The 22,821-nt window shown below is 56.4% G+C and overlaps 3 protein-coding genes across 13 annotated transcripts; all 3 read left to right on the plus strand.

Moving 5' to 3' along the window:
* The first annotated feature begins 244 nt into the window (after positions 1 to 244).
* On the plus strand, positions 245 to 7,132 carry SYT5 (synaptotagmin 5). 7 transcript variants are annotated; one of them, XM_067018914.1, is made up of 9 exons: positions 331 to 620; positions 1,747 to 1,849; positions 2,416 to 2,588; positions 4,232 to 4,351; positions 4,467 to 4,634; positions 4,956 to 5,123; positions 5,421 to 5,538; positions 5,819 to 5,952; positions 6,560 to 7,132. In XM_067018914.1, exons 2-9 carry the CDS (start codon positions 1,771 to 1,773, stop codon positions 6,758 to 6,760), a joined length of 1,161 nt encoding a protein of 386 aa, XP_066875015.1. In that variant the 5' UTR covers positions 331 to 620; positions 1,747 to 1,770; the 3' UTR covers positions 6,761 to 7,132. The 7 variants fall into 7 exon arrangements, with proteins under 7 accessions (XP_066875014.1, XP_066875015.1, XP_066875019.1 ...); XM_067018918.1 differs by having other exon boundaries at positions 358 to 620; positions 5,424 to 5,538; XM_067018917.1 differs by having other exon boundaries at positions 366 to 620; positions 1,726 to 1,849; positions 5,424 to 5,538.
* A 4,589-nt stretch (positions 7,133 to 11,721) lies between these two features.
* On the plus strand, positions 11,722 to 18,020 carry DNAAF3 (dynein axonemal assembly factor 3). 5 transcript variants are annotated; one of them, XM_067018900.1, is made up of 13 exons: positions 11,722 to 11,796; positions 11,901 to 11,989; positions 12,279 to 12,421; positions 12,777 to 12,870; positions 13,949 to 14,106; positions 14,403 to 14,585; positions 14,799 to 14,924; positions 15,026 to 15,148; positions 15,394 to 15,523; positions 16,157 to 16,268; positions 16,437 to 16,511; positions 16,596 to 17,516; positions 17,931 to 18,020. In XM_067018900.1, the coding sequence occupies exons 2-12, from the start codon at positions 11,905 to 11,907 to the stop codon at positions 16,849 to 16,851; spliced, it is 1,485 nt and encodes a 494-aa protein (XP_066875001.1). In that variant the 5' UTR covers positions 11,722 to 11,796; positions 11,901 to 11,904; the 3' UTR covers positions 16,852 to 17,516; positions 17,931 to 18,020. The 5 variants fall into 5 exon arrangements, with proteins under 5 accessions (XP_066875001.1, XP_066875000.1, XP_058900283.2 ...); XM_067018899.1 differs by lacking the exon at positions 11,722 to 11,796 and having other exon boundaries at positions 11,803 to 11,989; XM_059044300.2 differs by lacking the exon at positions 11,722 to 11,796 and having other exon boundaries at positions 11,803 to 11,989; positions 16,596 to 17,498; positions 17,931 to 18,015.
* TNNI3 (troponin I3, cardiac type) lies at positions 17,943 to 21,489 on the plus strand. Its single transcript, XM_067018974.1, has 8 exons — positions 17,943 to 18,083; positions 18,407 to 18,419; positions 18,571 to 18,657; positions 19,116 to 19,157; positions 19,414 to 19,545; positions 19,945 to 20,034; positions 20,563 to 20,739; positions 21,341 to 21,489. Exons 1-8 carry the CDS (start codon positions 18,073 to 18,075, stop codon positions 21,422 to 21,424), a joined length of 636 nt encoding a protein of 211 aa, XP_066875075.1. The 5' UTR covers positions 17,943 to 18,072; the 3' UTR covers positions 21,425 to 21,489.
* The last annotated feature ends 1,332 nt before the right edge of the window (positions 21,490 to 22,821 follow it).

The following is a 22,821-nucleotide window of genomic DNA, read 5'->3' on the forward strand; positions in this document are numbered from 1 at the left end:
GCAGTGTGGACTGGCTTCCCTGGAGCTAGGAGCATGGGGGCTTGCCTTCTGGGCCTGGCCTTAGGGGACCTTAGAGGGTGGAGTGAAGTCTGTATCGGATTTGCTGGAGAATTTCACGCTTAGTCTCCTGTCTGGATATCTGAATAGCTGGGTCTCCGCAGAGGGTCTTCTGGGTCCTAGAAACCGATATGCTGGAGCCCGGTTCTCTGTACAGTCCCTGGGACTGGGGTGGGGAGAAGGGGTCTGTATGCCAGGTCGCTGTACTAGAAGGCAGGAAATCCTTGGGACCAGGATAAATATCCGTGGGCGCCCTGGTGGTTCCAGGCTGGGGCGGGACGAGGGCCGGGGCGGGGTTCTCCACCTTCCAAACACGCACGCGCACACACACATACACACACACACACACACACAGGCTTTCTCTCACACACATATACACGCTCACACACACGCACACGGGCACATACACACCCCGGGCCGGCTCCGTTCGGCCGAGCCCCCGCCCCGTAGCGCTCCGCGATCAGCACCCAGGACAGCGCCAGCCACACGCGTGCGGGGGCGGGGTCCGGACGGGGCCGGCGCCTCGGTGTCTCTCGGGAGGGTCCTGTCTAGCCACCGAGCAGGTAGGAGCCGCTGGAACCCCCTCCCTAAGCCCCATCCTCATTCCCAACCCTAGAGAGATGGTGTGTGTGTGTGTGTGTGTGTGTGTGTGTGTGTGTGTGTGTGTGTGTGTGTGTGTGCGTGTGTGGTGGCGGGGACACTGGGAGAGACCAGCAGGGCTGGAGCCTGAAACGGGGAGAATGGGATTTACAGACAGTTGTGGAGACAAAGAGCCAGAGGGAAGCGAGGAGCAGGCAGTGCAAGCGGGTGCGAGACCCCGGTAGACTGAGATCAGACAACAGGCACAGGCCTGACAACCCAGACGGAGGAGCGGCGAGAAGCCGACGGGGAGACGGACCTCGATGTGGGGTCGAGAGAGGAATGGAGGCCGAGGCGGTCACGAGGACAGGTGTGAAGACAGCTCAGGGTGCGCAGAAGAGACAAACAGACTGAAAAGGATGTGGGGGCCCAGCCAAGGCAGCAGGGCAGCCGCCCGCCCCCCACATTCCCCGCAAGAGTGGGAGAGGGAAGGCAGCCTCAGTCTTCACTCCCAGGGCCAGATGTGGAGGGAGGAGCCAGCTGTGGGCGCGTGGACAGACGGACGGGCAAGGCCGCGTCCTCCCCACCTTCGCTTGTCACGGGTATCTGGGTCTGAGGTCCCAGGTGGGACGGGGAACCGAACCAGCTTGCGCCTCTGGGACTCGGCTTCTGTGCGTCAGCCTCGCCCGTTGTCCTGGCGACAGGCCGTTGCCGGGGCAACCAGCGCTACCTTCACCCCGCCCTCGCGGAGCCAGCCGTTGCTCTGGGCAACTCGGTGCGCGGGTTCCCACGCCCGCCCTCGCCCACTTCCGGTTCAGGAAGGGCAAGGAAGAGACAGAAGTCAGCGGGATTAGATTCCTGGAGGCCTTGGAGGGAGGGGGCGCCCCTTGGGATGAGACTTGGTCCTGGAATCCACCCCCAGCCCTCGCCCTCCGTCGCAGGAAGGCTGAAACAACAACCCCCAGCATGCCTCGCGGCGGTTGGCAGGTTCGCATACGGGACCATGCGGCTCAGGGTGCCGATGGGAGTTGGAGTTCTTTGTTGTTCGGATGGCTCAACGGATGCACGGGGTGGGTGTGGGGGGACCAGAGCGTTTGGGTGCCTCCGCAGAAAGAACAGTAAGACCCCGCCGCCATGTTCCCGGAGCCCCCAACACCGGGGCCTCCAGCGACCAACACGCCTCCTGACTCGAGTCGCATCAGCCACGGCCCTGGTGAGCGAAACCCGGGGTGGAGCGGAGGGAAAGCCAGGCTAGGATTCCCAGGGGCGGGGTTCGAACGGGTGTATTCAGGCTGGCGGGCTGGAAAATACGGGTGAGATTATAGTCGGCATACTGGATTGGAATCTCAATGAATTGAAAAAGGAACAGGTTTGCAAGAAAATCAGGAACCAAATCAAGGGGTGTGGAATGGAATGGAACCGTGGATTGGTGAATTGGAAGGTCCACCTCTCCCTTCTTTTAAAGAGGAAGACTGAGGCCCAGGGAGGGGTTAAGCCTTCTAAAACACAGCGGTTGAGCAGAAAGATTAGAATGGGGGTAGAAGAGGAGGTGAAACTAATCCTAATAGGCAAGAAAATCTATATGGTGTCAGCCTGCCTTAGGTCTTCAAATAGTTTTATATGTGAGACCAGTTGGAAGGAAAACATGGGAATATAATGGGATGGAAATGGCTGGAGGGAAACCAAGGCCAGGATTTCAGCTGACACGTGTCATACAGAATGAATCGGGCTGCTTGTCTCTCAGGGCCTCAACGTTTGCTGTTTCCATGTCTTCTGCAGTGCCCCCCTGGGCTCTGGCCACCATCGTGCTGGTCTCAGGCCTCCTCGTCTTCAGCTGCTGTTTCTGTCTCTACCGGAAGCGTTGTCGGAGGCGGATGGGCAAGAAGAGCCAGGCTCAAGCCCAGGTCCACCTTCAGGAAGTGAAGGAGCTGGGCCAGAGTTACATAGACAAGGTGTGGCCTGGCCCAGCCCCTCAGCCCTGCTCCTTCCTGCACCCTTACTCCCGTCAATGGCCCAGCAGCCTCAGTCCCTGCTCCATCCTTCCTACACCCGCTGTGTTTGCTCGTCTCCCCTGTGTGTCTAGCCCTAAACTGGACCTGGGGACCTGGAGATAAACCAAACATTCACAAGAACCTCCAGTCTGATGGGGAAGTCAGATGCTCACATAGACATTCAAACTACAGGGTGGTATGTGCCACATTAGAGGCAGCACAGGGCATGTGGAAGCACAGAGAAACCACCTGACAGCCTAGGGGGACTGAGAAGGCTTCCTAGAGGAAGTGACTTCTGTGTTGAGACCCCAAGGAACTCAGAATTAACTGAGAGCAGAGAGAAGGACATTCTACCTCAAACGAGGAGCATGTGTTGAGGCCTGGAATCCTGATTCCGAGGGCTATTTGGAGAACAAAGACTCATTCTTCACAATAGCTGGGGTATAGCATACAGATATCCTGTGCTCTGGGGTGAGGTTTTTGGAGAGCTCAGCAGTACCCATGTAATGAAGGTGATTGGGAGCCACAGAAGTTTTGAGTGAGAGAGGCACAAGGTCACATGGGCTTTAGGATGAATCCCCTGGAACCCTTGTGGAGGACAGGTCTGGGGCAAGGAGACAAGGGAGGAGGCTGTATGGCAGCCTTGAGAGGTTGAAGCAAATGCGAGTTGGAAGACGTCATTGGTGTGGAGAGCTACAGGTGCAAGTATCTGAGCACTGGGCCTCTGAATGCACAGTGGAATGAGGCTCTCCTGGGAGCCAGAGTCCTAGGTTTCCAGCCCAGAGCAACCAGCTCTGTGACCTTGGGAAATTCACTGTCTGTCTCTGAGCCTTAAGTTTGTGGACGATAACTAGTATTCCCTTACCTCCCTTTTCAACAAATAGCTGTTATAATTATTACCCTTAAGGGGTGTCCTTTAGGGCCCTGGTATCCAGTCTCCATCCCTCTTCCCTAAGCCAGTGACTCCAAAGACCACCAGCATCAGAATCAGTTCAGGTACTTGTTGAAATGCAAATTCTGGATCTTGTGCCAGACCTACTGAATCAGAATCTCTGAAGTGAAGGCATTTGACCACACTACTCAGGGGAATTCTGATTCACATTGCATTTTGAAAATCGGTGGCTTAGCTTAAGAAGTTTTCTGACTTTGTTGTTCTAGTTTAGAATGGCAAATACGCACTAAGTATGCCATTTTTCCTCCATATTTTCTGTCCAAGATCACTAATCAATGTGGCAATTTGGACAATCACCCCAATACATCCATTAATGTGTGAACTAAAATCTGCATCCATCCTGTAGGCAATGAGACACTGTCAGTGCTTGTTTTCCTAGTCTAGGCATGACAAACACACTGCGTGCGTGTCACCACGTCTATGCCCCACTGGTAACAGGCATCACTAATAAAACACTGACAAACGTACCACACTGTGTTGCCATGGCTAGTCCCACCTGTGGCAGACATCACTAATCAAACACCGACTCTGCTTAGCTTGCAAGTGTTCAGGTATAGCTGGAGGGATCTGTGAGTCTCCTTTGGCTTCTGTGCCTGGGTGGATATCACTATCAGGGGAAGAGTTCACCTGCCCTTGCCCCTGGCTCCCTAAGGTGCAGCCAGAAGTGGAGGAGTTGGAGCCGACACCATCTGGGCCAGGGCAGCAGGTGGCAGAGAAGCATGAACTAGGACGACTACAGTACTCACTGGATTATGATTTCCAGAGTGGCCAGGTGGGTGTGGAGGAGGGGAGATGCTTTGGAGGGGAGGGTCCCAGGGGTTCTAGCCCCTTCTTGGAGGAGGCTCTGGAAGGGAAGCTAAGACTAGGGTCCCCTTATCACTGTACAGCTGCTGGTGGGCATCGTGCAAGCTGAGGGATTGGCAGCCTTGGACCTAGGTGGCTCCTCTGACCCCTACGTGCGGGTTTACCTGCTGCCAGACAAACGGAGGCGGCACGAGACCAGGGTGCATCGGCAGACGCTGAACCCACACTTTGGGGAGAACTTTGCCTTCAAGGTGAGCTCGTGGCCTCAGTGCTTTATGCCCGGCAGCCTGTCCCCAGTCTCTGGAACACTTGGGACCGATATCTTCAGCTTCTACTGGTGGCAGCTACCAGCTCTGGGGACTATTCCACTGGACCCTGCGTTGTCCCTTTGGGGGGCACTGCTGGCCCCTGGACTGCTTCGTTGGCCCTTGGGCTGTCCCATTTGGGGTCCATGGACACCCCCTAACTGTTCCTTGGGGTCCTCGCTGCCCCCACTCATCGCCTTCCACCCGGATGTGCTGTGTCCCACTTCCTACTCACCCTGTGCTTTCTTTGCGTCCCCCTTCCCCCAGGTCCCCTACGTGGAGCTGGGGGGCAGGGTACTGGTCATGGCGGTATACGACTTCGACCGCTTCTCCCGCAACGACGCCATTGGGGAGGTGCGGGTCCCCATGAGCTCCGTGGACTTGGGGCGGCCAGTGCTAGCCTGGCGGGAGCTGCAGGCGGCTCCTCGGGAGGAGGTGAGCACGCGTGGCCACGCCCCCACATCTGGGCCCGCCCACCTCAACCCCGGGCCAATCAGATCACAGGCCTCCGCGATCCTCCGGGCTCCAGCACTTCCACCTGCTGCAGAAGAGTAGCTCCCGGGTCTATCCTGGTGGATCAACGCCTCCCCGTCGGCAGTCCCCCTCGGACTGTACCACCCGGGTCTTAACTCTCGACCATACCATTTCAACACGAGGGGGAGGGAAGAAAAATCGCAGAGGGGTTGGATGCGGAGCCCCGGTTCCGGTGATGGGTCCCTCTCCATCTTTTAGCAGGAGAAACTAGGTGACATCTGCTTCTCCCTCCGCTATGTCCCCACGGCCGGGAAGCTCACCGTCATCGTCCTGGAGGCTAAAAACCTGAAGAAGATGGATGTAGCAGGGCTGTCAGGTGTGTGGGAAGCAAGCAGATGGTGGTGCTGATGGGCGGGGCAGGTTCTCTGGCTGAGGTTCTGGCAGTGTCCGGGCCCCGAGGGTCTCACGGGGGAGAGGGAGGTCCAGGCTGTCACGGAGGATTTAGATTCTCTTGGGCACAGAGAAAGGGAGAGCTGAGGGGTCCATGGGCTGTCTCTACGTTGCTCCAAAGAAGAGTCTCATGCATTCCCCTCAGTCTGATCCCTTTGGACTCACCAGAGGGGTGGGGTTATAAGATTCCTCCTCCCTCTCCCCAGATCCGTATGTCAAGGTCCACCTGCTGCAGGGCGGCAAAAAGGTGAGGAAGAAGAAAACGACCATCAAGAAGAATACTCTGAACCCCTATTACAACGAGGCCTTCAGCTTCGAGGTGCCCTGTGACCAGGTCCAGGTGAGCTCAGCCCTGCCCATAGCCCCTGCCAGAGCAGCCCTTACCCCGGAGTCCCAGGGTCTTAGAAACCCCCGTTGCTAAGGGAAGGGAGACTCCTTAGCAACCCTTAGAAGCCAGGTCTTGGGGGTCTGATTGTGTTCTCGATCTCAGTTTCCCCCATGAGGACCAGGAAGCCCCCCGACCCCCAGGCAAGACCAGGGTGCCCGTTGCCCTCAGGAGCTCTGGTTACTGAGAAAAAGAGACTTCCCCACAACCCTAAGGCCCGGCCCCTCCACCCATTTCAAAGTCTTGAAGATTTGCCGCCCTTAGGAGGCTGACCCTAAGGCGCCTCCTAACAACCCCTGAGCCACGGGGATCCTGAGAGTTTATCTCCTTTGCAATCTGATCGCAGGAAGACTCCCGAGCATCCCTGTAACCAACCGCAGGGGGCTCCGTCCCCCCACCCCCGCCGTCCGAGCTCCAGATGAAGCCTTAGCCCAGGGGCCTAAGAAGGCCCCTCAGAATGAGGGTTGCGAGGGAGACGGTCTCCTTAGCAATGACACCTGAGTCCCTCGCGTTACCTCCTTACCCCACTCTCTGTCTCTTCTTCCTCCCCTGCGCACCTCAGAAGGTTCAGGTGGAGCTGACTGTGCTGGACTATGACAAGCTGGGCAAGAACGAGGCCATCGGGAGGGTGGCCGTGGGGGCAGCGGCTGGGGGCGCTGGCCTGCGGCACTGGGCAGACATGCTGGCCAACCCCCGGCGGCCCATCGCCCAGTGGCACTCGCTGCGGCCCCCTGACCGAGTGAGGCCACCGCCAGCGCCCTGATCCCCACCCTCAAACCCCTGACCCCAGACTCCTGGCCAAAGCCACGTCCATGCCCACCTTTAAGCCTTCTCTGAAAGCAAACACCCCCCGCTCTACCCATTCCTGCCTTCTCCCCACCCCCATCACGCCAATCATGATAACCTGCCGACTCCCCCGACATGGCACATGCCCCCAAGCCCCAGGGACCCTGGAGGAGGGAGCAGTCCGGGCTCCCGCCACCCCAGGGTCCCGCCACCTGCTCTGACAATCAGTGATCCCAGCCTCCTATCCCCTTGGCTCCCAGCATCCCTTTTCCTGCACAGTGTCACCCACTCCCGTCCCTGGTCCGATTCCTGCACCGCTCCTGGGACCAAATAAACACTCAGCAACTTTGCTGGCCTGGACCGGTGCTCCTTGATGGGGGCGGGTAGGGGTGAGGACTGGGAAGCCAGGAGGGACCCTCCAGGGGTGGGACCACACAAGGGCAGGGATAGGGCTGCCTATCCTGGAAACACACATGGACACTCACCCACCCACTCATCCATCCATCCTTCCACCCACTCTCTCATTCACTCCATCACTTATTCATTCACTCACCCCTCCAAGCCTCAGCTTCCTCATCTGAAAAAAATCATGATAATACTAATACCTACTGTACGTTTGCTGTGAGGAGTCAATGAGAATTCACTTAGTTATTCATGAATTTATCTGCTCCCTGGCCCATGATTTACAGATTTTCATACCCATATTTCCCTCCCTCCCTTTCTTTCTTCCTTTCATCATCCATCCTTTCTCTATTCCCCAAGGCCCTCTGTGTGCCAGCTTCTGTTGGATGCTGGGGACCCCCAAATAGATGCAAATCCAGACTTTACTTCCAAGCAACTTACTGTCATCAAGGAAACAAAGTAGATATGCAGCGTCTAGGAATGAAATCCCCAGAGAATGAGAGAAAGCGCAAGATTTCCTCAGGGAGACACAGTAGTTCCAGCTACACCTCATTCTTCTTTCAACAAATTCTTTCTCTCAGTCTGTGTCTAGGAAAGTTGATCATTTTATTGGCTTCTCCCCCATCTCATCCCAGACAGGATTTCAGGTGACAGACAAAGGTCCATGACATGTGGCAAGAAAGCTCTCCGAGCATCAGGTAAAGTGGAAAATGAGCCAACAAGTGCTGCCATGTGCTAAGGAAAGGGGCAGAACTTACCCCTGAGCTTCCTGGTAGCCAATGGGAAAAGGGAAATTGATCAGTTACCTAGGTTGTGAGGTCCATGAAATTTAAAAAATTTTTCCAAAGTAATGCAGTAATTTCTGGGGTTTTTTTGTTTGTTTGTTTTTTCTGCGGTACGCGGGCCTCTCTTTGTTGTGGCCTCTCTCGTTGCGGAGCACAGGCTCCGGACGCGCAGGCCCAGCAGCCACGGCTCACGGGCCCAGCACACCGCGGCACGTGGGATCCTCCCGGACCGGGGCACGAACCCGCGTCCCCCGCATCGGCAGGCGGACTCTCAACCACTGCGCCACCAGGGAAGCCCAAAATGCAGTAATTTCTCATGTGTGAGTGAGTGGGGGGCATCTTTATAAAGACAATACTATGTATATATTATTACTATTACTACTTTTGATAATAATTGTCACAGCAACCTCATGAAATAGACACGATTATTATTCCCAGTTGACAAATGTGGAAAGTGTGCTTCAGGGAATTAACATGACCTGCTCGGGCTCATACATCCAGGAAGTCCTTCTCTAAATCCTGGGATGGAATCTGTTCTGAGTTAGATGGTGACATGGGGATCCCTGGGTCTATGTCTCCACAAGTAAGCAGACAAATGAGAAGTATAAAACCATTACAAGTGGCGACCAAACTGGGAAGGAAACCAGTAAGGGCTCAGATCATTGAAAAAGGGTTGTCAGGGACCGCTTCTCTGAAGAAGTAGTGTTTAGGCTGTGATATGAATGACAAGAAGGCATGAGGCCTCCAAAGATGAAGGGGAAATACGATGGGATATGATCCAGTCACAAAAAGGAATGAAGTAAAGATTCATGCTAGAGCATAGATGAACCTTGAAAACACGATTTTAAGTGAAAGAAGCCAGACATAAAAGGCCACATATTGTGTGATTCCATATGAAATATCTAGAATAGGCAAATCCACAGAGAAAAAAAGAGACTAGTGGTTTTCAGGGACAGGGAGAGGGATAAATGGGGAGTGACTGATTAAGGAGTATGGGGTCTCCTTATGGCATGGAGAGCAATTTCTGGAACTAGGTAGTGATGATGGTTGCACAATACTGTGAATGTACTAAACATCGTTAATTGTAAGCTTCGTATTGTGTGTATTTTAACACACACACACACACACACACACACAAAGATGAGGGGGAAGAAAATTCCATACAGAAGGAACCCCAAGTTCCTTGCAAAGGCCCTGGGGGCAAGAACAGGCTTGATGTATTCTCCAAAGAGCCAGGAGGCCAGTATGGCTGGAGAGGAGCATCAAGGCGGATGTATGGGGGTGGGGGTGGGGACATGACTTAAGAGACGCAGCCAAGAGCCCGATCACACAGGAACTAGGAGGTGAAGCTAAGGACCTGGGATTGTATCTACCCGCAGTGAGAAACCTCAGTAGGGTTTTAGAGGGAAGTGGCACGGCTTGGTTCACATTTCAGATTACTCTGGCTCCACCGTGGAGGAAGCGTTGTGGAGGGTGGCGGTGATGAAGATAAAGGACATGTAAGCCTCACTGGAGAAAGTCAGGATCTGGGGCTCTAGTGGGCTGAAGGCTGACTCAGGAGGGGCCCAGGTTGGCTGGCCCACTCCTGGAGGGTTGCTGAAAACTCAGCCTTCATTTCCTTCCCACTAACCAGAACTGTCCACAGCTGACAGGTGGACCTCCTTTCAACCCAGCACCCTCCTGCTAGCTGCATGTTACCTTTCCCATCTTACAGAGCAGGAAACTGAGGCAGAGAGGGTGCATGTAGCAGGGTGAGGAGAGGGGACAGAGAACCGAGGCTCCTTGGGTGCTGTGCCCTGGGCTGGGTGCTGGGGATGATCTGGAGATGTGTCTCACTGGAGTCCCTGCCCTTGTGGAACTCACAGACAGGTTAAGTCACCCGGCCGAGTTCTCTCAGCCAGCAAGTGACAGGACGAGGTGTAAACCCAGCCATGTCTGGTACCAAAAGCCACATTCTCAAGCGTCCTCCACCCCAGATATAAAGTACTGGGAGTCACAGGGTAGACTACAGTGGCCATCTGCTGAAAAAGCAGGAGCAGAACTCAGGAAGATCCCTGGCTAAGGTTTGAAGGAGGAGTTGGAGTTTTCCAAGGGGAGAAGGGGAGGATGTTAGAAGGAGCAACACAAGCCATAAAAGGACTTCCCTGGTGGTTCAGTAGCTAAGACTCCGTGCTCCCAATGCAGGGTGCCCAGGTTCGATCCCTGGTCAGGGAACTAGATCTCACAGGGCGCAACTAAAAGATGCCATGTGCTGCACCTAAAAAAAGAAAAGAAAAGAAAAAGATCCTGCGTACCATAACTAAGACCTGGCTCAGCCACGTAAATAAATAAATAAGTAATAAATAACAAAAACACAAGCCATATAGACCTGGAGACAACAGAGGACTTGGTAGGGTAGCTGAGGTGTGCTGTTACCATCTCTCTGAAGCCCTGTTGTGTAGCTTGCCCCCTTCCGTTGTGTAAATACTGTCACTGTGGCTGATTTCAAGCCACCAATGTGAAGCCTGAATATAGAGTTGAGAAGAGATGCCTACTACCACATCATCCTATAGTATGTCCCAGAGTAGAACAAGGGTCCCAAAATTTAAGGCAAAGCCAAAACAAAAACAAAGTCACCAAAACCAACACACCCAGTAATCAAGATAGATAGTAATTTAATGCAATATTTTTTAAGATTCAAAACTAATGCAAAAAAGAAATACAAGATGGAAAAATAAATAAGATATAAAAAAGTTAAAGACAGGATCTGACCCTTCACTTGGACCACTCTGCCTTATCCTAATCCTGGCCCTTGTTCTAATAAAACTTTATTTACAAAAATAGACCATGGTCCTAGTTTGCCAACTTCATTTTTTAAACTATTGCATTAAAATAACATTTCCAGGGGCTTCCTTGGTGGCGCAGTGGTTGAGAGTCCGCCTGCCGATGCAGGGGACACAGGTCCGTGTCCCGGTCCGGGAGGATCCCACATGCCGCGGAGCGGCTGGGCCCGTGAGCCATGGCCGCTGAGCCTGCGCGTCCGGAGCCTGTGCTCCGCAACGGGAGAGGCCGCAGCAGTGAGAGGTCCGCGTACCGCAAAAAAAAAGAAAAAGCATTTCCTTCTTACAGGTACAATAGCTGTAAATAACCTTAAGACCATCAATAACTGTAAAATATAGTAAAGTAGGAAGTGATGAATTTTGAGTATGATTACTTTTATTTTAATGTATTTTATTGGAATTTAATTTTTAGTAGTTAATTTAGTAAAAAGTTTAATTTTTAGTAATGATGGTGTGTAAAACCAGGTCACAAAATTCCTGTAAATTTAACAACCGGGGCCAGTGCTAGCTGGCCCCAGTACTTCGCTCTGTTTTTCTCACCTGGAGAGAAGCCCTGTGTGATAGAGCCAGGGTGTGAGGTGAAATGGGGCCACAAAGGTCTATAGTTCATGGTCTAAGCTACCTCAGTTTCATTCTGTTCCGTTCTGTCTAAATTGGAATCGACCCAGGCTTCCAGCTTCCGGAAATTTGGATCGCCCCCAGCTCCGCCCCAGCCTCTTCCGGCCCCGCCCCTTCTCATCACGCGCCGTCGTCATGACAACCGCGTCCTCTCGCCCACCACTCCCACAAACTCTTAGCGCTCCCATTGGCTAAAAGTTTGCAACCGGCAGGTCTCCCTCGCTCTCATTGGTCAGTTGATAGCGGCGGTGCCAGCCCGCACACTCTTATTGGCCGACTGATTGAAAAGGGCGGGGACTATGGGCAGCAGTTGTGCAGGGGCCTTCGGATCCCAGCGCCGCACCGAGAGGGGAGGGTGGGGACATCTAGGGTTATTTGGAAGGATAAAGGTGAGGGCGGTGTGAAAGGGGCGAGAAGTCAGCGGAGGTGAGAGGGGAATGGGTGGGCAATGCAGACACGATATTTGGGGATTCCCGGGTTGTTTGTCCCGCAGGGCGATGACCACACCAGCGGGCTCGGGCACTGGCTTTGGCTCTGTGTCCTGGTGGGGCCTGTCCCCGGCGGTTGACCTGCAGGCTGAGAGTGAGTCGCCCACTCAGGACCACAAATCATCCGACACAGAGGCTGCTTTCACAGCCTGGCAGACACTAACGTTCTGGCGCTAACGTTCCCTGAGGCTCCAAGGGCGGGGGGCGCCCTCCAGTGGACAGCCTCTGCGAACTACGAGTCCCAGAATGCTTAGAGGCACAGCTCCTTTTAAAACCAAGGCCAGGGGTGCAAGTCCTGCTGGGAGTTGTAGTCCATCGCGCTGGGGGTGGCTGCTGAGGGCGCTCTCCAGGCCACCAACCCCAGCCCGCTGTCGTCTTGTCAGGTCCTCCTGTGGACCCAGACTCACAGGCCGATACAGAGCACGGGACCCCCGAGCTAAATGTGCTGCTGTTGGGCTCCGTGGATGGGCGACACCTGCTACGGACCCTGGCCCGGGCAGCTCTCTGGCCTCGAAGGAGGTTCCGTGTAAGCTGGGATTATGGGGTCCTGGAAGGAGGAGGATGAAGATAAAAGCACAGATTCCTGAGTCCTTGAAGGAGGAGGGAGCTGGGGACCCAGACTCCTAGGTCCTGAGGAGGGAAGGGGCTGGTGTTGGGGACTCCTAGGTTGAAGTGGGAGGAAGAGCCTAAGTATCAAGTCTCCTGAGTAGTGATGGGGAGGAGGGTTCTGAGTGCCCGCACTCCTGTGTTTGAAGTAGTGGGGCTGGTGTACAGGTCTCCTGGGTCCTGTGGAAGGAGGGGGCTGAGGTTTCCCACTCCAGGGTCTCCTAGGGGCCAGGAACACAGGTCTCAGAATCATTCTTCCCTGTCCATCCTTCCAGTTTTATGTGCTGGAGAATAATATGGAAGCTGTAGCCCGACACATGCTGATTTTCAGCCTAGCCCTGGAGGATCCTGAGAAGATGGGGTTGCAAGGTCAGCAAAGACCCGGCAATCTGGCCCCCAGCTCCTTCCCCCTCCCTGCAGGAATTCTGGCACTTCAACCGTGCGGTTAAACGTTTTGGACATTGTTCCCTATTTCATCACTTGCTCACTTGTTTGGTAGCCTTAGAGCCTCAGCTTTTCCCACCTTTGAAATGGGGATAAAAGATAATACTTCCTAGAATCATTTAGGGAATTCCAGGAGAAAAGCCACATAAAACTCTCAGAACTGTGCATGACACAGTGTAAGCATTCAAAACCTCCTAGCGAGGGAGAAGCCCAAAAGGGATCAAAAGGGCTTCCTGAGAGGTAGTGAGTCCCCCAGATGTGGGGAGGGTTTGGCTGACTTGAGCTCAGTCCTGCCCAAAGCCTCCCTCAGGCCTGAGTCTCCCTTAGTTGGAGGTGTGCACCCCAGGGAATCTGCGTGGAGGAAGCGGCCTTGGAAGGGAGATTATAAAGAGAAGGGGGAGAAGGAGGATTTGGGTGAGAAATGATTATTTCCCAGTAACAAAAACTTCAGTTTAGTGCCTAGAACAGAGTGTGGACTCAGGCAGGCTGTGTTCAAATTCTGACTGCTTGCTGTGTGACCTTAGTTGTGGCAGGCAAACTCTTAGTTGCAGCATGCATGTAGGATCTAGTTCCCTGACCAGGGCTCGAACCCGGGCCGCCTACATTGGGAGCGTGGAGTCTTATCCACTGCGCCACCAGGGAAGTCCCTTTTATAAGATTCTTAACTGAAATTCAACACTTTAACACACATAAAGCTTCATCTCCATCTATATCCATATACAACTTTTCCTTTTTTAAGGCAAGGGAAATAAACATTAAATTCAGGATTGGGGTTACCTGCACGGGGTGGGAAGGAATAGGCGAGGAGACCTAGGTGAGGTGTAAGTTATTCTTCGTGTTCTAGCTATTCAGGTGGGTAGGGAGTTTGCCTGGGTCCGGTGTGCTCATTACAAGACTGTGGAATAAGAAGATCACTATATAGTGGGTATGCGTCATCTGCACGGGTCTCATTTCTGGGCTCACTCCTCTGCCCCTCCTCTGATTTTCTCCCCCCTCCCCGCAGAGAGGAGCGAGACCTTCCTGGAGGTGTGGGGGAACGCGCTGCTGCGCCCCACTGTGGCCGCCTTCGTGCGCGCCCAGGCCGGCCGCCTGGCTCGCCTCGTCCCGGAGCCCGATCGCCTAGCGGAGCAGCTGCCCTGGCTCAGCCTGGGCGCCCTCAAGGTGCCGCCGCCCGGCCTGCGACCGTCACCGGCGGGGATCCAGGTGGAGGCGGGAAGAGTGGGCCTGGGCAGTCCAAAAGGGTTTGCGTTGATGGATCGAGCTGAGGGTTCCCCGGCTCCCACAGTGTGGTATGGCCCTGGGGATGGCTTCTACTCTCGGAGCCTCAGTTTCTTCATCTGAGAAAAAAGAGAATCGTTCCCACGCCCTGGGAGGGAAGGGAGGATCAGGTAAGAGAAGCCGCCGTCCCTGCAGCCGCCTGTCCCTCGTTCTCTCTCCACGCGGTCCCGGTCGTGCAGTTCCGCGAGCGCGACGCCCTGGAGGCCGTTTTCCGTTTCTGGGCCGGAGGGGAGAAGGGGCCCGAGGCTTTCCCCATGAGCCGCCTGTGGGACTCGAGGCTGCGCCACTACCTGGGCTCCCGGTACGACGCCCGGCGCGGTGTCAGCGACTGGGACCTGCACATGAAGCTGCACGATCGCGGGGTGAGGGCTGGGAGGAGGGGCCTGGGGTCTCCAGTCCTGGGTGTGTAGGAGGAGGGGCTGGGGCTTGAGGAAGAAGCGGTTGGGGGCCCCCGAATCCTGGGTCTGAAGGAAAAGGGTGCCAGAGGCCCTCAGTGCTGGGTCTTTGGGAGGAGATCCTGGGATCCATATACTAGATTCACTGAGGCCTCTTTTCTTGCATCCCCCCCACTCCAGGCCCGAGTCATCCACACCAGTGAGTTCCGGCGCTGGAGGGACACAGGAGTCGCCTTTGAACTCAGAGACTCCAGCGCTTATCACGTGCCCAACCGGACCCTGGCGTCCGGTCGCCTCCTGAGCCACGTGCGAGTCCACTCCCTGCCCTGGCTGCTTCTTTTCGGGGGCCCACGAGTCGGAGTCTCCAACATCGACCTCACCCGTCTCCTCTCTCCCTGATTTCCCAGCGCGGGGAGCGCGTAGCAGCGCGCGGGTACTGGGGGGACATCGTCACGGGGCCCTTCGTGGCCTTTGGCATCGAAGCGGACGACGAGACGCTCCTGAGGACCAGCAACGGGCAGCCTATCAAGGTCTGAGGCTGGAGGTGCGGGGGCTGGAGGCGAGTTCGCGAGACCCCGCCCCCTGCCGTCCAGGCCCCGCCCCCTATGCGCCCCCTCTCTACTTCCTAGGGCCAGTCTGGAAGTGTAAGCTTGCCCGCCAGATGCTAGCTCTGGGGGTGGGGGAGTGTGGGGGTGGCGTGCTCTAAGCCTCTTCCTTGCCAGCCCGGGCCTGCGGTCCTAGCCCCGCATCCGGCCACGCCCCTTCTCCCCCAAAGACCGCGGGCGAGATCACGCAGCACAACGTGACGGAGCTGTTCCGAGAGATGGCCGCCTGGGGGCACCCGAGAGCCGCCCAGGGAGACCCCGCGCAGGTGCAAGGCGACGCGGACGGAAGCCCGGAGCCTGGTAAGCGACGGACTCAGCCTTCTTCCTTGAGATGGGAAGTGGGGCTCGGGTGATCATGTCTGAGAGAGAATGGGACCCGGACCCCCGTCCCGGGCTTCAAGTCCAAGCATGGACTGACATGGTATCTAATGCCTGGACAAGTGACGTCCCCTTCCCGACATCCGGTCTATTTTTCTCTCTTCTCTTTGAGCTTCTCTCCCTTTCCTAAATCCTCACACCATCCTTAGCATTCTGAATTCCAGTAGTAGAATTCTTCTCATCCTACCTGCAGAAGTCCAAGAGACTGAGAACACTTTAACAAGGTTAAGCTGGGCCCCAGCCTAACGCGGGAGAGCCCCCCCGCCCCAAATCTGGTCGTGCCTCCCTTCTACCCATCCCCTAACTCGGCCCTCCCGGGTGAATGGATGTCTTGTGTGGCCATGGGCCAACCACTCTCTTTTCTTCTCTTGAATCTCAGTTGCCTGGTCTGTAAAATGGGTCTCAGCATGCCAGGCCAATCTTCCCAGAATTTTCCAGGAATCTGCCTAAGATTCCTGGAAAAGATTCTGAGAAAGGGCTTGAAGACGGACAAGGCGAGTCATCTCCAAGCTTTGTCTGTCTGCCTAACCCTGCCAATCTTCCCTTCCCCAACAGCCCCTGTCCCAGAATCCTTCACTGTCCACTTCCTGTCCCTCGGTTCTGCCCAGACCCTCCACCACAAGAGCTGCTACAAGGGACGGTTCCAGCTTCTCTACGTGGCTTGTGGGTAAGAGGGCCTGGGAGGTTCCCAGATTTCCCTCCCCCAACCCCTCCTCCCTCAGACCCAGGAATCCAGGCCTCCAGACCCTCCTTAATCAGTGTCTAGGTCCCCAGCCCGCCTCTTCCCTCAGGACCTGAAAGTCTGAGCCTCAGCCCTCCCCTTTTCTCTCCGCAGGATGGTCCATCTTCTCAGCCCGGAGCTAGGTGCCTGCTTGGCCCCCGGAGGACGCCTCATTGTAGAATTAGCCCAGTGAGCCAGCGGAGAGCAGGGCGGGGAACTTCCAGGCTGGGGGCGGAAAGCCAGGTCCCCTAACACACTGCTTCCTGGTTCCAGGTTCCTAGTGGACCTGCGGCAGGAGCAGCTGCAGGGGTTCTCCACTCGGGTCGGGGAGCTAGCACAGGCGGCTGGATTTGCCCCACAGCCGGGGGCCAGGCGCTCGCAGACCTTCGCGCGCTTCTACAAGGCCGGAGACTCTGCTCCCAGCCACGAGGACCCAGCTGTGGGATCTGGGACTCCGCCCCCTGAAATCCTAGCTCCGCCCCTTGAGGCAATCAACCCTCCCCCCCGAGGACCTGACCCAGCCCCTTGAAGGCGGGATCCCACCCTCTTAACCCCTCAAGCGGCCCTCAGGCTTCACTGTTGTAGGCCTTGGTTCCACCCACAGGGAGTCAGACCCCCAAACCAGAGAGTCTGACTGTACCTCCAGAGACCAACTCCCCAATCCCTAACTTCTAAAGTCGGGTCCTAGAATCAGAACGCGCCTCTAGAATACTCAATTATACTCCCAGCATTCTCACTCAGCGCCAGAGGTGTCGCTAGAATTTCAGAATCCTGGGATTCTATATTTTATTCCTAGAATTCTAGATTGTTCTCTTGAGTTCTACTTTCCACTCCCAAGACTCTAAAACCAGCCTGGAGATCCGGCCGTGGGGCTCAGGCCTTCTGCGTGGTCCCCTCATCCCCAGGCATCGCACTCCTAACTAGGGGCTGGGGGTGTCTCCTCTCACAGGCTGGTCAACACTAGGGCGGTCCAAGTAAAGAGCCAGATCCTCTTCTCCTTGTGTCCGTGTGTCTTTCCTGCCCTCAGTCTGTCTCCAGGGCTGGGAGAGGGGAGGGGCAGGAGTGTTCAAGAGAGGGGACTGCGTTCCCGAGAGAGGGCTAGGGGCGAATTTCTCCGTGCTGCCTGCTGAGAGCCTGAGCACCCCACACCTGGATTCTCAAATAAATCAGCAAAATGTATGGATCGGCTAACAGGTTCGGGGCACTGAAACTGACCATAACGTGGCAAAAAAAAGTTCCAGCCCTCGAGGAGAATTACAATTTAGTGAGGGGGCGGGGCCTAGGCTCCTGGGTCTGAGGGAGGAGGACGCTGGGGTCCGAACTCTTGTGTCAGAGGGAAGAGGGGCTGGGGGCCTGGACTCCTGTGTCAGAAGGAGGAGGGTTTGGGGGGCCTGGACACCCATCGGGGTCTGAGGATGGAGAGGTTGGGGGTTTGGACTCCTAGGTGGGAGGAGGGAGGGGCTGGATTCCCAGGCCGCCAAGATGGAGGGGTGATCCAGCTGGATCATGGCCCGCCCCAGCCCTCACGCGCCCCGTTATCTCGAATCCTGGGCAGGGAGAGGAGGGGGCAGCAATATATTTAGTCTCTGTCCTCGCCCTTTATCTCAGTGTCCTCAGTGAGGCTTGAGCAAACCGGACGAGACAGAAGCCCCAGGGGCCTTCAAGGTCACTCCGGACGCCCCCTCACTGACCCTCCAAGAGCCCCTTGTCCCCTGCTCTGCCTTCCGCAACCCCTGGCCTGAGACTCAGCATGGCGGACCGGTGAGTGAAGATTGGTAACCGGGACTCCTGAGGCCCGAGGCAGTGGCGGGTAGGGGGGTGATCTCCCGGGTTCCTGTGAGGGGTGAGAGCTGCGAGGTTGGACTCCAGGCCTGAGAAGGGAGGTAGGGACAGGACTCCTGGGCATCGGAATGAAGTAAGAGTCTGGGAATCTGACCCCCTAGGAGCCGAGAAGCGGCAGCTGGTGGGCCGGACCTGTCGGTCAGAGGGGCCTCTGGGGTCCCTTAGGACACGGCGTGGACAGGACCCAGGCCTACCATTAATCCCCTTTTCCTGGTTTCTTTTCCTGGTTTCTTTCCCTCCAGGAGCAGCGATGAGGTGAGAGTCGGCATGGGCTGGACCCGCCTGGCCGGGGAGGGCGCTGCCGGGAGGGCTCTGGGGCGAGAGGCTGCAGCCCTGGAAGACTGCATGGAGAGGGGCCGGGGAGGAGGGTCCCTGTGATGACTCAGCTCCGTTCCCCCACTCCCAGGCGGGGGACCCGCGTCCCGCGCCACCCCCTGTACGACGCCGCTCCTCAGCCAACTACCGCGCCTACGCCACGGAGCCGCACGCCAAGGTGAATGCGGGGCCAGCGCGGTGCGCGGGGCCGGGCGGGACTTCGCAGGGTCTGGATTCGGATTCTTGGGTTACCCGCAGCTTGGGGAGGAGAGGCGGAGCCAGGGCCTTTACCAGACTTTGGTCGTGGGCGGAGCCCAAGCGGATGAGGCGCTTCAGGGGCGGAGTTTAATCAGAGGGCTGGGCTCTGATTGGTGAGAGCTTGCCTATGGGCGGAGTCCCGCTGCCCGTGGGAACTGAGATTGCTTAGAGATGCTGGCGGGGGTGGGGGGTGCGTAGCCAGAGACACCACATTGGTGGATGGGAATTAGGGGCGTGGCTTCCCGTAGACTGAAGGTTGGAGTTGGAGGCGGGACTAAATCTGGACCTGGCTTGAGGGGGCGGGTTCTGAAGCCCCTCCCGGCGTCCTCCTAAGGATCCTCCTCGCTCATCCTTCCTTGCTCTGTCTCACCCCGGCAGAAAAAGTCTAAGATCTCCGCGTCGAGAAAACTGCAGCTGAAGGTGCGATGAGCCTGGGGAGAGCGCCTAGGTGTCTTCAGGGGGCGGGGCTTGGAAGTTGGGTGGGGCTTCGGAAGAGCAAGTGGGCGGGAGGCCCTGCAAGGGAGGGGCGGGGCCTTGGAATGATGGACATCAACGTTGGGGGACCAGTTCTCTGGAAACAGGCCTGGGACTAGAGGGCGGGGCCCGGCGGGGTTGGCTATCCCGCTCTGTCCTCATCCCCATACTTGTGCTGCCATACCCGTCGTCCCCTCCCCAGACCCTGATGCTGCAGATTGCGAAACAGGAGCTGGAGCGGGAAGCGGAGGAGCGGCGAGGAGAGAAGGGGCGTGCTCTGAGCACGCGGTGCCAGCCTCTGGAGCTGGCCGGGCTGGGCTTCGCGGATCTGCAGGTACCGGCTCCAGTCAGGGACTCCTGCCTAGCCCGGGATCCGAAGTTCCTACTGTCCGATCTTGCATCCCTTAGGACTCAGGGGTACAGTTACTATTCCCCCTTTCTGTTCAGGACCTTCGGGTCCAATCTCCCAATTCTTACCCTCAGGAGTTCAGAAATGTGGTCTGCAGCTGCCTACAATCTCAAAACCCAGAGGTCGGTTCCTCCAACCCACTCCAGTCCAGATTCTCAGAATACCTGGCTCTGGAGTTCTGCTTTGTTCGCAGTTCCCCGGGGTCTGGCTTCAATCTATTCCTCCAGGACCAGATATCCAGGTCCCCAGCTCCTCCTCCCTCAGACCCCAGCAGTCCAGACCCCCAGCCTTCCCCCCACCACGCACACTGCATTCCTCCACCAGGACTTGTGCCGACAGCTCCACGCCCGCGTGGACAAGGTGGATGAGGAGAGATACGACGTGGAGGCGAAAGTCACTAAGAACATCACAGAGGTGGGAGACACTGGGCCGTCTGGGTTGCTTCAGGGTAGGGGGCGATGCCTGTGGCTCTGGTCTCAGCCTGGACTCTTGCAGCTACTTATGGTTGTAGACACTAGGAGACCAGGACAAGTCTGTGAGCCTGGCAGGAAGGGGGCAGAGGATGGGTACAGTACAGCCAGGGAATGCTGTTCCAGGCAGAGGGAACAGCACATGCAAAACCCAGGAGGTGGGAAAGCGGAAAATATGTTTGTGAAAATGTGTGGCTGGAGCCTCAAGTGTTGGTAAGTGAGTTCAGGTGTGGGCCAGGGAGCTGTGAGATGCATGTAGCTGGACTGGGATGTGTCAGTAGTTTTCAGAGATGAGGCTGGGGCAGATCAGGTTCCAATTTCAGGATGGAGAGCTTGGATTTCGTCTCGAAGGCGGTAGGAGCCTAAGCTAGGTAGAATCTGGATCGGGATAGGAGGGAAGCGCAGGGTGGAAGAATGAGGGAAGGAGGAAGTGGAAGGAGGGGCCTCCACCTCCCGTTATGGCTGCTACCAGATCGCAGATCTGACCCAGAAGATCTTTGACCTTCGGGGCAAGTTTAAGCGGCCCACTCTGCGTAGAGTGCGGATCTCTGCGGATGCCATGATGCAGGCACTGCTGGGGACCAGGGCTAAGGAGTCCTTAGACCTGCGGGCCCACCTCAAGCAGGTGAAGAAGGAGGACACGGAGAAGGTGAGTGTGGCTAGGTCCAGGAAAGGGGGTGCTTAGGGGAGAAGGTGTGTGTGTGTGAGCAATTCTAGGGACTAGCCTGAGGGCAGGTGGCATTTGGAGTTGTGGGGAGAAGTATCTGGTAAGGGTCTCCCACAGGAAGTACAGGAGGGGCACAGGAAATGCAAGAGGAAGACAGAATGTAGAAGCAGAAGACAGGAAGTGCATGAGGGAGAATGGAAGTGGCAAGGAGTCAGGAAGTGCATGATGTCTCCAGGACGTTCATGAGAGAAAAGGAGTACATGAGGGAGACAGGAAGCCCAAGAGGGAAACGGAAAGTGCAGGAGGAAGACAGGAAGTGCAGGAGGGAGACAGGAAATGCAGAGGGGAGACAGGAAGTGTAGGAGGGACACAGGAAGTCCAAGAGGGAGACAAGAAGTGCAGCCGGGAGACAGGAAGTGGGGCAAATTGGAAGGGATCGTCTGAGGGGACAAGAAGTGTTCCAGAACCAGACTCTGTGATGGGCGTCCAGAATAGAGTGGCCCAGCAGGCGGGAGGGCAAGTGGAGGATAGCTGAGAGCCTGTAGACCAGGAAGACACCCTAACCTCTGACCCGTTCCTCCAGGAAAACCGGGAGGTAGGAGACTGGCGCAAGAACATCGATGCGCTGAGTGGAATGGAAGGACGCAAGAAAAAGTTTGAGGGCTGAGCCGGCCTGTGCACAGCCCCGGCCCTGGCCCTGAGGATGGCCCGAGGAATAAAGCTGCTCTCTGAGCTGGGAGTGGCTGTGTGTCTATTACCAGGGGGGCTTACGTGTGAGAGAGGCGGGAGAACGGAGGGCCAGGCTCCCCCAAAGCCACCAGCGCAAATCAGGAGCAGAGCTGGGTCTCCATGTGGAACTGCACAGAGGTGCCGAGACCAGAGCCCAAAGACAGACACACAGAGACATGGACAGACTGAGTCAGAGACCCAGGGAGAGAGAGCCAGGCAGAGACCCAAAGGGAGAGGGAAAAAAGGCGGAGGTTCATAGGAAGAAGTGCACAGAAAGGGGAAACAGAGACAGATATACACAGAGAGACAGAGATGACCTCGCCATGGAAGAGACAGAAATAAGGACCCACAGAGGGAGAACTGCAGATACAGAGACCCCCACCACCACCACCCCCACACACAAGAACTAGAAAGATAAAAACAGACACAGAGCTGGGCTTCCCTGGTGGCACAGTGGTTGTGAGTCCGCCTGCCGATGCAGGGGACGCGGGTTCGTGCCCTGGTCCGGGAAGATCCCACGTGCCGCGGAGCGGCTGGGCCCGTGAGCCATGGCCGCTGAGCCTGCGCGTCCGGAGCCTGTGCTCCGCAACGGGAGAGGCCACAGCAGTGAGAGGCCCGCGTACTGCAAACAACAACAACAACAAAAAAAACAGACACAGAGCTAAAGACAGATAGAAACCGAGTCACAGAGAAGCACAGGGACACCTGGAGATACAGACACCAATAGCCAGACATCAAGAGAGGCAGATACGCAGAGACACCCGTGGAACTGCAGAGAGAAAAACTGGCAGCACAGAGACAGGCAGAGTGAAGAACTCAGAGACAGAGATGCAGAGAGAGCCCCAAAGCCAACCCCTGAGAAATGCATAGAATCAGAAATGCGGAGAGAGACAGACACTGGCAGGGAGGGGTGAGGAAGCCCCTAGAGTTCAAGGTTGTGGATTGGCTGGGAAGGGGGAGGGGGATACCAAAAAAGATCAGTGTCCGATGGAGGTGGGGAGTGTGAGGTCCTGTGGGCCGGACACACCCCCTCTCCCTCCCCTCCCCCTCCCCCTCCCACACCTGTTTCCCCGCTTTAGCGCCTGTTGTCAACAGGGTGGAATCCTGGTGGCAGACAAAGGGATGGGGGTGGGGAGGGGGGGGACAGAGAGATGGACAGAGACAGAGGTGGGGAGACGGAGAAGCTGAGACAGACACAGAGAAACACAGACGGAGAGTCACAGAGACAAAGGAGAGATAGAGACAGGGAAACGGGGTATGGGAAGTGGAGGCCCAGAGAGACACAGAGAAAGGGACCCCTTCATGGAGCGACAAGGGGTCCCTTGTACCCCTTTC

Source organism: Kogia breviceps, chromosome 18, assembly GCF_026419965.1.
Source record: "Kogia breviceps isolate mKogBre1 chromosome 18, mKogBre1 haplotype 1, whole genome shotgun sequence".
Lineage (NCBI taxonomy): Eukaryota > Metazoa > Chordata > Mammalia > Artiodactyla > Physeteridae > Kogia > Kogia breviceps.

Coding starts and splice junctions, on each gene's coding strand:
- SYT5 (XM_067018913.1), top strand. CDS start 248: ATGCCAGGTCGCTGTACTAGAAGGCAGGAAATCCTTGGGACCAGGATA. Junction 621..2,415: donor CCTGTCTAGCCACCGAGCAG/GTAGGAGCCGCT, acceptor TGTCTTCTGCAG/TGCCCCCCTGGGCTCTGGCC. Junction 4,352..4,466: donor ATGATTTCCAGAGTGGCCAG/GTGGGTGTGGAG, acceptor ATCACTGTACAG/CTGCTGGTGGGCATCGTGCA.
- DNAAF3 (XM_067018899.1), top strand. CDS start 11,845: ATGGGTGGGCAATGCAGACACGATATTTGGGGATTCCCGGGTTGTTTG. Junction 14,586..14,798: donor TGAAGCTGCACGATCGCGGG/GTGAGGGCTGGG, acceptor CCCCCACTCCAG/GCCCGAGTCATCCACACCAG. Junction 16,269..16,436: donor CTTCTCTACGTGGCTTGTGG/GTAAGAGGGCCT, acceptor TTCTCTCCGCAG/GATGGTCCATCTTCTCAGCC.
- TNNI3 (XM_067018974.1), top strand. Junction 19,546..19,944: donor TGGGCTTCGCGGATCTGCAG/GTACCGGCTCCA, acceptor TTCCTCCACCAG/GACTTGTGCCGACAGCTCCA. Junction 20,740..21,340: donor AGAAGGAGGACACGGAGAAG/GTGAGTGTGGCT, acceptor CCGTTCCTCCAG/GAAAACCGGGAGGTAGGAGA.